This window comes from Lepidochelys kempii, chromosome 11, assembly GCF_965140265.1.
Source record: "Lepidochelys kempii isolate rLepKem1 chromosome 11, rLepKem1.hap2, whole genome shotgun sequence".
Classification (NCBI taxonomy): Eukaryota; Metazoa; Chordata; order Testudines; family Cheloniidae; genus Lepidochelys; species Lepidochelys kempii.
The window spans coordinates 74636249-74650092 of NC_133266.1; the positions used below are offsets into that span (position 1 = coordinate 74636249).

Sequence of the window (13844 nt, forward strand, 5' to 3'; positions counted from 1 at the left end):
AGTACACTGTGGGCATGGACAGCTGGTCTAATGGGTTACAATGGATGTCAAAAGAGAGGCCAGATGCTTTCCACGCACTATCCTTACAATCTACAGTAGTTGTGAGAGTTTACTGACACAGCCAACCAGGCTGATGCAGAGTGTTAGCCATTCTACGGTAATTCAGTCCTGTGTAGCTGAAGCTATGGTAACATACAAAAATGAAAACAGAATTGATTACATTATAAGGCACCTTTGAGATGCTGTAGAATGCTAACAAACAATGTCCATTGAAAAAGTTATTCAAGTGGATTTGAACAGAAATGACACTAACTCTTTGGAAGAATTTATGAAACTAAAAAAAGAAATTACATATGTGACTTCCTCTTAATAAACTTTTCATATGCACTTAGACCAAAATCTTAGACCAGCTCGTGGCTTAGAGACACATAGCCCATACTTAGGGAAGCAAACATGATAGACGAAGGTGTGTCTAGTATAAACACTATAGTGAATACTTTCATTAATCACTATCCCATGATTAAAACCAAGCACACGGCTGTGTCGATTAAAAGAAAGCTATTGTAGAAAGGCTGTTCTGCACTTTGTCAGGAGCAGGATATCCTGGAATTTCAGTTGACATTCATCCTCACTAACTGAGCAAATACAGGGGTATAAATAGCTGTTAGCTTACTTATTCCTACTGCAGATGAGTAACTGGAAGAGGTGCATTTTCACTCTCTGCTCCGAGACCTCAGCCTAAGGTTCCAGGTGAGAAAATCATTCTAAGAAAATGCATTTTTATAGGACTGTCTTTTTCCTGAAAAGGATATGCATTTCCTTTCCAAGGTGTACATGTGCTCCTTGCTGAAGTTCCTACAGCTGTCATTGCTATTCTGTAGGTTAAAAACTGTAACAAAGAAATTAAAATAAGTAAAAATCTGTAAAAAAAATTATTTCAAGAGCTGTAAAGGATTGTTGCTGGGGTATTTGACAACACGGATCCATGCAGCAATGTCAAACCAACATTGTCAAATGTAGCTGATTCATTTTTGGCTACAAGCATATGAATAGAAAGTCTTGTGTTCAGAGCTGCTGAGCAACCCCAGCACACAAATGACCAGCACACCTCTGAAAACCAGGCAACTTTGATTAAAGTGGACTTGGAAGCCTATTTTTAGGCAATGAGGTTGGAAACTTTTGACCTCCAAGTGAAAGAAAAAATTCAGAGGTGCAGTTGTAATAAGATACGTAGAAATGTCTGTCAATGCAGGAAAGCTCCTCTAGTTTTCTTGAGGAGTGGATCGCTAAGGTCCAAGATCCCGTGGCTCAGTATAGATGGAGACCCAAGATCCTGTTGAGTTATTCATAATTGTTTACTCCAACAATAATGAAACAAGGTGCTCTGACCAGAAACAATGCTTCCCGAGTAACTTTTGCTGAAGTGAGGTGTCCATGAGACATGGCTTATAGGCATTTCAAAGTTGTATTGTCTTATGCAGAAGCTGTCTAAAGATTTTCTCTCTTAACACTAGACACTTCTGAATTTACTTTCCAGAAAACATGCACTCCTTTCAGTTACTGTGTTTTCTCCTCCTCTGCAATGCCCTGGTGGTAGCTGCCCAGAGAAAACTACAGAAGGTCCCTGAGCAGGAGGAGGAGAACGTCACGCAGATAAGGATGCCTCAAACTCTCTCCCGAGGTGAGATGGTGAAGTCTCTGAGCACAGCATTTATCTGTATTAGCATTTCCATGTGATGCCCATCTACATAACTTCTGGGCATCTTACCTTAGCAAAAATAATGTATAAACATGAATATCACCCATGCACCCAGGTAGTCAAATGACTTCTGTTGCTTCCCAATATTTACAGTCAGTGGCTGGGAGACCTTCCCTCACTGACATTCAGAAATATAGTCCCAAACCATTACTTAAAGAGGTGCACTTTGATTGGGCCCTGAAGGCCAATAAATCCTGCCTCTGGCCCTTGGGGAGATTGAGATATCTTCCCCAGCTTTCAGCTTGTATGGGACTACAGTGCTTCCAGACCCAAATCTAGACAGGCTATGAAGGGGAGGGAGGGGAGTCTGAAGTTGCTCACCCTGCCCATCCTGCTGGCTGCCAATCCACTACTAAGAGGTTAAATTTCATGTAGGCAGGAAGCAAATGTAGCCTTCTGCCAGCAGGTTCACTAGTGCCATCCCCTCCTGCCCATCTTGGCAGGCAGACATCTGCAGCTATGGCTCCTGACTGCAGCCAGCTCCACTCTTCCTTTCCTGAGCTGCTCCTCTGCTGAGAGTCAGGGTAGCATCTTTACTTCCTAGGGGCCAGGCACAAGACCGGGGACCAGGGGGAGGACAGCAATATTTGTAGAGTGGAAGTCATCAGTTTTGAAAAGTATTGTGTAGATTTTTGATAACCTGCTTCTGTTGTTAGATTTCTTAAATGTTCTTCAAAGTTGGTGTGTATCTAATCACTAAAGCACAACTGTCCTGTAAAATGTAGATGTTTGGAAATATTGAAATAATGTATATTTGGGTAATTGTCATATAATTGATCAAAGGCATATACCTGACTGGTCTTATCAAGAAAATGAGTAAATCTAGTAAGACCACAAAGGTCCCAGTCTTCACATAGACACATACAGAGGAAAAAAAGGATTATTACAAAAAAAGAGACAAGGAAGAGATTGGAAGGCATTTATGAATTGTGGCAACTCTTGTTCCTATACCCATTGTATGCTAAGTAAATGGGTTCATTATTGTAGTGTGGATAAAGAAAAAGATGTATAGAATGGGGCCATCTTCCATGAAAGGAGATGTTTTAAATGAAGGGATAATGGAATAGTTCAGTGCTTGTGAAAAGGGAGTACAGATGGGTGTCCACCTGGAGGAATCATCTAGTAGAACAAAAGCACGTGTGTTAGTGAAGCACGTGAGTGGCTGCATCTGTAGAAGAGTAACTTTCCTATCCCGTAGTCTACCAGGTGTCTGGTGGAAATTGTTCAATACTCTGCAGGTAAGACATAGCATGGACAGAGCTTAAATGCATTTTATGTGGTTCCAAACTTTTATTTCCAAGCTTCACCCCCCAGAGAGATTCCAAGTTCTTCATTCCCCTTTGTCCTGGATAACAGGAGTGATGAGTAGTAGACAACATTTAGCCTTTGGCGACATTGGTCAGCAAAGTGTGGACATCCACCTGCTCCAGAGATCAACTGTACCATTTGTACACAAAAGAAATTAATCAATCTATCTTCTCTATAGGATGGGGTGATGAAATTGAATGGGTTCAGACATATGAAGAAGCTTTAGCTATATCAAGAAACAGGTAATCTTTAGTTATTCTTTTGCTGCATCATAAAAGGGTTTACTTAGGGACACTGGTGATAATTCTACAAGAAGCTATTGTTTAAATAGGCAAAATGTGCTAATATGATGCCAAAACTATTGACTATGATTGTGTTATGGTTGATTTGTATTCCAGCAGTGAGCGAGGCCCTACTCAGAACTGATACTCCATTGAAGCTAGGCACTGTACCAATATATTGTAAAAAGCAACCCCTGCCCACAGCGGCTTTGGAAAAACTAAAGCTCATGAACATTCTAGGAACTACAGTTCCACTTATGTCATTTGACACCCTGACAAAGACTCATCTTTGTTTTCCTTGTACAAGCCTGATTCTCCAAGATGACAAGTGCCTTTCAATCCTGTTGATTTAAAGAACAGCTGAATAGAACTTCAGTGGGAGGTGACCTCCCAGGAGATGAGCACCTTGCAGGATTGGGTCCACAGTATTTATCAGATTAATTTTAATACAGTTGCTGCTCTAACTGAAAGCTTTCATGCTTCAAAACTTTCACACTTCAAAAGTCTTGGACTTTTATACTATAAAATCAACCAGGCTGAAGAGAGTTATAGGAATGTAGTTCCATCCTGGTTTCATTAAATTTCATTTGCGTGTTACGGTTTCACTAGAACCCTTGTACATAATCCTTTCTTTGTATATCATCGCAGCCATATGATCGAATAGCCATATTGTTGTGACTTGGAATATGAAGGGACATTCCACTTATAACAGCTAAGCAATGCACAAAACCTTAGTATGGGAAGTATACTTGGAAGATCCACTGACAAACCAATCAAGCTCTTCTCATAGTTCCTGGATGTGGTTTTTAGCAGCATCAGAACCCCAATGCAATTATAGCCCTGTAACAACATAGTTGCTTATATGTTAGTGTTTTCTATAAATGATCTGACATGCCACCTTTTTCATGTTCTTTTAGCAAAAAACCTGTGATGGTCATCCACCACTTAGAAGAATGCCCTTATAGCCAAGGTGAGAAAAAAGGAAACCCTTCTAAGACCTCCTGAAACATCCTCCAAAACAGGAGCAATAAACTCTGCTTGGCTTATAGATAAGAGTATGGAATAAAAGGTCCATAACACCTTTTTAGCAACCTGCTTTAGGTCAAAACTTCAGTGGTTGAGGCACTGTTTATGGAGGGTAAACCTGTTAGCTTTTTGGATCAGCATCCAAAATAGCCTTGGCACCTAAACTTCCTCAGAGGACACTGACAAGGGACATGAAGTCATTGCATCTTCTTTCACCCAGACCCAGCCAGGGTAAAGCTCAATTTATATTAATCAGGGATTATAATTTTATCAGAAAAAGGTCTCAGATATTCTGTTATTTGTTTCATAGTTATGTAGTATATACAACATTACAAAAACAGTATGTGATCATATAATTAAAGATTGCATCATCACATATGGGACAAGGGGGCAAAAATATTAATTCGGGCATTTCCTAACTTTGGAGTGCTTGACTTTGCAACCGTGATGTTGTTAGTTGGCTTGCGTGTTTGGTGTGTTCTCTCCCTGTGCTTTCCCATCTCTGCGCAGAGAGCTGGTCCAGCAGAGCTCTGGCTCCTCAATTCACAATTAGCATGAGAAATTTCAGCTCTAACAGCTGAAGTTTGGCAAAATAATAAGCAAGTACAGAACAGGGCCAGAATGGCAAGTGTCATGCAACCTTAATTACAGGCATCGCTAGCTGCTAATTATTTTTATTATTGATAAAGGGACCTTCATGCTTATAGTATTCTGAAAATGAGATGAGTTAGATATTGGTAAAGAAGTGACTTGCCAATGACCTGCAACAGCCATTCTCTGATCAACGTGGTCTAAAACATCTAGAATAACTTTAGATGGGACTTCTCTCCAAATGTAACATCTCATCTGTAGGATGGCATCTCTTAGAAGTGCAGTGACTTCTAATTGCTCTATAATGCCACCATAAGGCCTGAGACCGCAGTCTGGTGTGGCATTTTAAGACAGGACCTTCAAGCCTTCAAGGCCATTTATATTTATAAACCAGTCAGTCATTCCAAGAGGGAATATTGGTACCTTTCCATTATCTAGGAAGATCCTTTTTTGCCAAAGAAAACCTGAGAAGAGTCACTGCTCTATTAGCTTTTCATCCCACTGTAGGTCATTCAGAACAAACTTGAGGATCACATGTAAATTCTGACCTCAGTATTTCCTGCAACATTTTAAGTATTTGTTATTATAGTGGTTTTAGTTCTATGCAGCATAAAACATACATACATGCATGATTCCTATTCTGTCTTGTAATGCTAGTGACTACTGGAGGAAGTCAAGTTAGATTTATGATTGAGTCCCACAAAGGGAATGAACTATTTTACATTACATCAAGCAGCAACTAGCTTCACAGGCAAACAACAGATTTTTTTTCCTGCTGCTTAGTTTATTAGACCTGAATTATCCAAGCCTTATCTAACATGTGCATGTGATAGTCTGAAGATGTTAACCATAAATTGATGGTTTTAGGAACACTATAAGTGGATATAAAACATACACCGGAGTGGAAAACAGTGAGCTACAGATCAAATTCCCCACCTAAATTATTTTTGTTTGTTTTTAGCTTTAAAGAAAGCTTTTGTTTCCAGCCCAGAGATCCAAAAGATGGCTCAAGAGGATTTTATTATGCTTAATCTGGTGGTAAGATCATAATTTAAAAGTCATAATTATCAAAATATATGATGGGAAGCAGAATAAAGAGTCTTAATATCAAATCAGAAATTTACTTCTTTGGGCTTTTTTATTAATTATTTTATTTTCATTCAAATATGTGGTTTCCAAGTTGCTGGAAACCCACAACAGGGTTTGGTAAAAATTCCTTTTTTAGGAGGAGAAGACAGAGACATTACTACTCTCAAATCCAGATATATTTATGTTATCTAGTCTCAAATAGTTTTCTTAGGTTTCTTAGGACCTCTATCGGCAGGTCACGGTCAGTAACAGAATACTGAATTGAGTGGGACCTTGTTCTGATCCAAGACAGCAAGCCTTATGTAACTAACTATTGGTGCTGTGTTATATGCAGGGGGAGGAGGGAGACTCCATAGACCACCCCACAAATTGTACTTGAAGCGAAATAAAGACGACTGATTAGTTTGTTCCATTTCTGTTGCTTTGACTGATGAGACAGCTGTTCTGATAATGACCTGTCACAAAAAAAATTAACTAACTTTCTTTCAGCATTCGAGCACAGATGACAACCTGGCCCCTGATGGCCACTATGTCCCTAGGATCCTCTTTGTTGGTGAGCTTACCAATTCTTTGTGATAATCAAAATGTAACAATTGCCTTGTGTGATGTGTAGCACAGATTTCTTGCTTGGTCAGCAGGAAACCCACATTTCTCCAAGTTATACTTAAATAGTTAAGGTTTGGTTTTTAAAGCTGCAGGACATTACGACCAAGACTTGAAAAAGTGGTTAGTGATTTTTCTTGCCTAACCTGAGACATTTAAAAAAGATTTGCTTTTCAGAGGATGGCTGCTCAGCACTGTCTGAAAATTGGGCTCCTTTAAGGTGTAAAGTTGGCCACCCAAAAATCAGTAGTCACCTTATTTAAATGTTGGCCACCATGGGCTAAATCCTCAGTTGGTATAAATCAGTGTAGCGCCACTGACATCAACATACCAACTTATACCAGTTAAGGAGCTGGTCCTCTATACACACGATACAGACCCAACGTGGCACCATGCTGGAGTGTGTGAAAATGGATAAGGATTAGACTCCCTGCCTATATCTGAATATTTATTAAGGATTAAGGGGGGAGGGATAGCTCAGTGGTTTGAGCATTGGCCTGCTAAACCCAGCGTTGTGAGTTCAATCCTTGAAGGGGCCATTTAGGGATCTGCTTTGGGCAGATTGGGGATTGGTCCTGCTTTGAGCAGGGGGTTGGACTAGATGACCTCCTGAGGTCCCTTCCAACCCAGATATTCTATGATTCTAAGACAACAGAGATGGTGCCGCAGACAAGGAGTCTGATGAATTTTTCAAGTTGCAGTGGGGGAGGTTTAGATTGGATATTAGGAAAAACTTTTTCACTAAGAGGGTGGTGAAACACTGGAATGCGTTACCTAGGGAGGTGGTAGAATCTCCTTCCTTAGAGGTTTTTAAGGTCAGGCTTGACAAAGCCCTGGCTGGGATGATTTAACTGGGAATTGGTCCTGCTTTGAGCAGGGGGTTGGACTAGATGACCTTCTGGGGTCCCTTCCAACCCTGATATTCTATGATTCTATGATTCATTGGGCTTCCCAGGGACAGGGTCTAGCCTCATAAGCAATAGTTCTAGGGGAAACCCAATGTGAGATTGTTGGGCATGAATGGGACAAAGACCGACCCTTTTTAATGGCCACACGTACCTGGCATCATTACTAAGCTCAGAATGGCAGTTCAGATGCATCTAACCAGTTTATTGTCCAACAGTCAATCTAAGGCAGAGATTAAGCTCTGAGATCCACAGGGCTGTTAGCCTAAAGTGTTTCTCAGATGTGGCTACCAGGGGCTTTACTTGCAGCCACAGCTTCCTGGGCTGTGAAGGGGGGGAGGGCAAAGTAGAAATCCCTCCCCTGGATGTACCACCCTGATGTTGGTTGCTGGGGCCAGCAGCAGGATTGGGCCCTGCCCCCATGTGGAGTCACCTGGAGCAGAATATTGTAGGAGCAGGCAGCCACTGAGTTCCCCACCTTCCCAGGCTTTGGGTTTCAGCCCTCGGGTAGCAGGGCAGCAAGCTCTGGCTGCAAGTCCTGGGCTCTGGCTGCACAGTGGTAGGCCCCAGGCTCCAGCCAAATGGCTTCAGGCTCTGTCCCTGGACCCTGTCGTCCGGCCATGGGGCTTTGGGCCCAGGACTTCAGGCTCCAGCCCCACACTGCCTCCCCCAACCCTCCATCCAGAGCTTAATTTGTCCCAAGGCCCGCCAGGGCTCATTAAGTCTGCTGTGAAAAGTGATACTTGTATGTTTATTAATATCACTTTTCACAACAGACTTACTAGCCAGCAATAAATAAATTTCAATCATTTGGATGTGAATGTGTGCATATTTATTTGGCTTTCCTAAAGCTAATTAAGTATTTTAGGAAAAATTGTGAGAGCGGCCACTGGCAAGAGTTGGTGGCTGCACTCTGAGGCCACCAAAAACTTTTCCCTGAGAAACCCTAGCCTAAACACAGCGTCAGAGTGCTGTGCTAATGAACACCGTTTTTAAAGGCTTGAATCTCTCCCCTCTCCTCCCTCCACCCCACCCCCCAAAATTAAGCAGCACTGCTCCTTCCTAAAGGCCTCCATTGCTAACATTTTGGACTTTTCCCCTCAAGATCCCTCTATGACAGTTCGAGCCGATCTGACAGGAAAGTATAAGAACAGAATGTATGCATATGAACCAGAAGATATTTCAAACTGTGAGTGAAATAAGCAACATTTTACATGAAACAGTGTTAGTTTCATCTCAAGCTTATAACAAGACATGGTATTTATAAAGAAATAAGGATTTGAGAGTTTAATTTTTGAAAAGGGACCTATTTTAATGGAACATCCTCTCAAACAGCTTGTTTTTGAAATATTATGTTTGCTTTGTTCATTAACCCTCAATGGGAACAAGTACCTTTGAGTATTGCTGGAAAGCTGAGCTCTTTATTTCTGACAACTTCCCTGACACTATCTGAACCTCTGAAAACTTCCTCAGGAAGCTGGTTGTAGAGATGTGATAGACTGTGCGGGCCACAGCAGCTTACCTGCTTGCGTTCAAGGTTTTTGCAAACTTCAGGATTAGTTTGAAATTGACTCAGTTTGAAATTTCTATCACTTAAGTCACTAAAGTGGATAACGATTCCCACTTGAATATTACCAATCCTGAGTGTTAATATAATGAGACTGCCCCTTAAAAAACCATGAGGTCTTTAAAGTTGTATTTTGGGTTCTCTCTCTGCCTTCTGGTTTTAAAACCTTTACGGTACCTGGCAGATCATTTTCAAGCTTTTCTCTGAAACCATGAGGGCTAGAAACTTATTTTGTAAAATGAAAGATGAGATTGTCACAGTCACATAACTCAAGGAGCTGGGACTTTAAGAAAAAGAACAATCATTTTAAAACCTATGATAAAGAAAAATCACAAGCATTGGCAACAGTGCACTTGTGCAGGTCAGTAATATGTTAATTGAATTGCTCTGTTTCAAGGTTACAAACCCTGCTACTGAAATACTGATTAAAACAGAAGTGTGTGTAAAAAGAAAAGGAGTACTTGTGGCACCTTAGAGACTAACAAATTTATTTGAGCATAAGCTTTCATGAGCTACAGCTCACTTCATCGGATGCATTCAGTGAAAAATACAGTGGGGAGATTTATATACATAGAAAACATGAAACAATGGGTGTTGTCATACACACTGTAATGAGAGTGATCACTTAAGGTGAGCTATTACCAGCAGGAGAGCAGGAGGGGTGGGGGGGAGAGGGAACCTTTTGTAGTGATAATCAAGGTGGGCCATTTCCAGCAGTTGACAAGAATGTCTGAGGAAGTGAGCTGTAGCTCACGAAAGCTTATGCTCTAATAAATTGGTTAGTCTCTAAGGTGCCACAAGTCCTCCTTTTCTTTTTGCGAATACAGACTAACACGGCTGTTACTCTGAAACCTGAGGAACAGTGGTCTCTCTGGTCACTCGATTACAGACCTAAAAGTTGCAATTCTTCAACAAAAAAACTTCAAAAACAGACTCCAACGAGAGACTGCTGAATTGGAATGAATTTGCAAACTGGATAAAATTAACTTAGGCTTGAAGAGAGACTGGGAGTGGATGGGTCATTAGACAAAGTAAAACTATTCCTCCCCTCCACCGTTCCTCAGACGTTCTTGTCAACTGCTGGAAATGGCCCACCTTGATTATCACTACAAAAAGGTCCCCCCCCCCCGCTCTCCTGCTGGTAATAGCTCACCTTAAATGATCACTCTCCTTACAATGTGTAGGGTAAACACCCATCGTTTCATGTTCTCTATGTATATAAATCTCCCCACTGTATTTTCCACTGAATGCATCCAATGAAGTGAGCTGTAGCTCATGAAAGCTTATGCTCAAATAAATTTGTTAGTCTCTAAGGTTCCACAAGTACTCCTTTTCTTTTTGCGAATACAGACTAACACGGCTGCTACTCTGAGAAGTGTGTGTGTTACTCTAAATGTGAGTTTACACTAAATCCAGAGTTAAAATATAGTCCCATCAGAAAAAGTAAAAAATCTACAACAAGTTTACAAATCAGTGTTTTAAAATATTTTCTACAGAAAAATCCTCATGCAAACAAGCTTTGCTAAGATACAGTTATGGTTGTGAATAGTTATCAATGTAAAAATTGCTGGAAAGATGTAATTATTTGAAAAAACAAACCATTTAAAAGTCAGGAGATTCAAAGCATAGTATACTCTTATTTCTCACTCCCACATAATGTAGCCATCTGGTCTGTACTGCACATTAACAAATGCACACAGCAACAACATGTCAGTGCTTTCAGTAACTCCAGTATTTTCTACAGTGATTGAAAACATGAGACGAGCAAAGACACTTCTCCACACAGAACTATGAACAACGGGCCTGACCAGATCTACACATGCCAGGGAAGTGGACAGATTGCACAGCAAAAGCCAGGGTTTGACAACCCTGATAGTGCAGAAAACATGAAAATACAAATCTGGAAGTTTAGTGGCATTAGTGCATTTTCAAATGTTCTGTAGATAGTGGCTTTTTCAAAAAAGGTTAATATAGAGGAAGTGGTGGTACTGAGGGATTAGACTAGAATACATTCAATCTTCTCTGAAATAACTCTATGGCAAAGTCAAACTTATGTGAACCCTGTGTGCTGGATGGGGAACATCTGAACAGTACACTTCTTTCTTGTAAGTAACTGTTTATTTAGGAAGTTAGCAAGTTTACAAATCACTATACAAGCATCAGGATTCTGTTTTTGCTCATGTCTGATGTCTTTCAAACTTAATATTTAAAAAAGTGTCAAATGCAATGTTTTTTTGTGGGCCAGTTTACTTTAATTATTGAATAAATAGTAACCAAATATCTAAGTATCCATTTCTGCTCTGTATTTTGGAGGGTATATACTTCCATTAATTTTTCCAAAACATAAACCTATATTTTAACCATTTCTCTCTAATTATGGGCTATTGGTTTTTTCTTCCCATGAGAAGCTGCTAACGAATCTCGCAAATGAGTAATTCTTCATTTCTTTGCACGTGACCATTTCTGCTAGAAAGCTCCAAGAGAAGATTAACCAATGTTTTCTTTGGTAATAAACATCCAACAATCTAATAGTTGGTTATGAATCACATCCCAGTACTCTGATTGGACACATCTACCATATGAGTCTTTTATAAGCTGTAAGTCTGCTTTACTTTTTTCATGTCATCTTGCTTACGTCCTCGACACAGAAGGTAGCTATGGTTAAATATACTCTTCCATAGTTGTGTAGTAAAAATTAAGATGTGTAAAATTCTAAACAGATTAAAATGCACTCAAGGGCAAGCTGTATACATTTTCCAAGTTTTGTACTTACCCCTTACCTACTAGCCTACTGGGTGACCTTGGGCAAAAATCACTTCCTATGTCTGTTTCCCCCTCCATTAAATGGCAAGAATGATGCTGACCTCCTCTGTAAAGTGCTTTGAGATCTACTGATGAAAAGCATTAGGTAAGAGCAAGGTATCACATTACATTGTGAATTTCCACCATGACTAATGTAGGTCTCAGAAATGTTACCTGTTTTTAAAAACACCAAGTCTTTACTATCATTCAAAGAACAACGCAAAAGCATCTTCAGTTGATTTTCTTTCCAGTCCAACTTTTTCTTTAATCCTTTACATGGTTGGTTGGTTGATATAAGCATGGCTACACTCAGAAAAGTGACTGGGAATAACAGTGTGGAATTCCATGCTTATGATTCCCATCAAATCTGCTCAATTCATAACGATTTAATTTAACTGCCAGTTCTGCAACCTGAGATTCGGATCTGAAAATCAGAGATTATTTTTGGGTCACACATGACCAAGTTCTTATTGCTGAATCTTTAATGACTTTATTCACCATCCCAGAGTCAGAATAGATTCCAAATATCTCAAACCATCGCAGTCATGTTTACATGATCACTTTTCAGACCAAACCCACACTTATGTTCAAAAAGAAAAACAGAACCTGATCCCTGCAATAAGTATCTGAGAGAAAAACACAAGGCTATGAAATCTCTTTAAAAATTCAACTTTTTTTTGGCATTAAGAACGTTCTCTAAATTACATTAGCATTTCTAGGGAGCAGTGGGATGAGAATAAAGATCTAGGTTTATTGAAGTATATTTTACAGCATCCACACAAACAGAGATGGTGCCCCTGAACTGGAGAGTTCATAGAATATCAGGGTTGGAAGGGACCTCAGGAGGTCATCTAGTCCAACCCCCTATTCAAAACAGGACCAATCCCCAACTAAAACATCCCAGCCAGGCCTTTGTCAAGCCTGACCTTAAAAATATCTCAGGAAGGAGATTCCACCACCTCCCTAGGTAACGCATTCCAGTGTTTCACCACCCTCTTAGTGAAAAAATTTTTCCTAATATCCAACCTAAACCTCCCCCTCTGCAACTTGAGACCATTACTCCCTGTTCGGTCATCAGCTACCACTGAGAACAGTCTAGATCCATCCTCTTTGGAACCCCCTTTCAGGTAGTTGAAAGCAGCTATCAAATCCCCCCTCATTCTTCTCTTCTGCAGATTAAACAATCCCAGTTCCCTCAGCCTCTCCTCATAAGTCATGTGTTCCAGTCCCCCAATCATTTTTGTTGCCCTCCGCTGGACTCTTTCCAATTTATCCACATCCTTCTTGTAGTGTGGGGCCCAAAACTGGACACAGTACTCCAGATGAGGCCTCACCAATGTCGAATAGAGGGGAACGATCACGTCCCTTGATCTGCTGGCAATGCCCCTACATATACATCCCAAAATGCCATTGGCCTTCTTGGCAACAAAGGCACACTGTTGACTCATATCCAGCTTCTCGTCCACTGTCACTCCTAGGTCCTTTTCTGCAGAACTGCTGCTGAGCCATTTGGTCTCTAGTCTGTAGCGGTGCATTGGATTCTTCCATCCTAAGTGCAGGACTCTGCACTTGTCCTTGTTGAACATCAGATTTCTTTTGGCCCAATCCTCTAATTTGTCTAGGGCCCTCTGTATCCTATCCCTACCCTCCAGCATATCTACCTCTCCTCCAAGTTTAGTGTCATCTGCAAACTTGCTGAGGGTGCAATCCACACCATCCTCCAGATCATTTTTGAAGATATTGAACAAAATCGGCCCGAGGACCGACCCTTGGGGCACTCCACTTGATACCGGCTGCCAGCTAGACATGGAGCCATTGATCACTACCCGTTGACAATCTACATTTAGATGTGACGTGATGAGTGAGTGTAAACATCTATAAGGAAGGTCAATATTTCAGCAGCACAATCATAT

At 40.7% G+C, this 13844-nt stretch overlaps 1 protein-coding gene across 1 annotated transcript; it reads left to right on the forward strand.

Annotated features, from left to right (window-relative positions):
* The first annotated feature begins 1542 nt into the window (after window positions 1–1542).
* LOC140895923 (anterior gradient protein 3-like) lies at window positions 1543–10979 on the forward strand. Its single transcript, XM_073306852.1, has 7 exons — window positions 1543–1681; window positions 3246–3309; window positions 4266–4318; window positions 5927–6003; window positions 6544–6607; window positions 8668–8751; window positions 10874–10979. Exons 1-7 carry the CDS (start codon window positions 1543–1545, stop codon window positions 10921–10923), a joined length of 531 nt encoding a protein of 176 aa, XP_073162953.1. The 3' UTR covers window positions 10924–10979.
* The last annotated feature ends 2865 nt before the right edge of the window (window positions 10980–13844 follow it).

Coding starts and splice junctions, on each gene's coding strand:
- LOC140895923 (XM_073306852.1), top strand. CDS start 1,543: ATGCACTCCTTTCAGTTACTGTGTTTTCTCCTCCTCTGCAATGCCCTG. Junction 3,310..4,265: donor TTAGCTATATCAAGAAACAG/GTAATCTTTAGT, acceptor ATGTTCTTTTAG/CAAAAAACCTGTGATGGTCA. Junction 6,004..6,543: donor TTATTATGCTTAATCTGGTG/GTAAGATCATAA, acceptor ACTTTCTTTCAG/CATTCGAGCACAGATGACAA.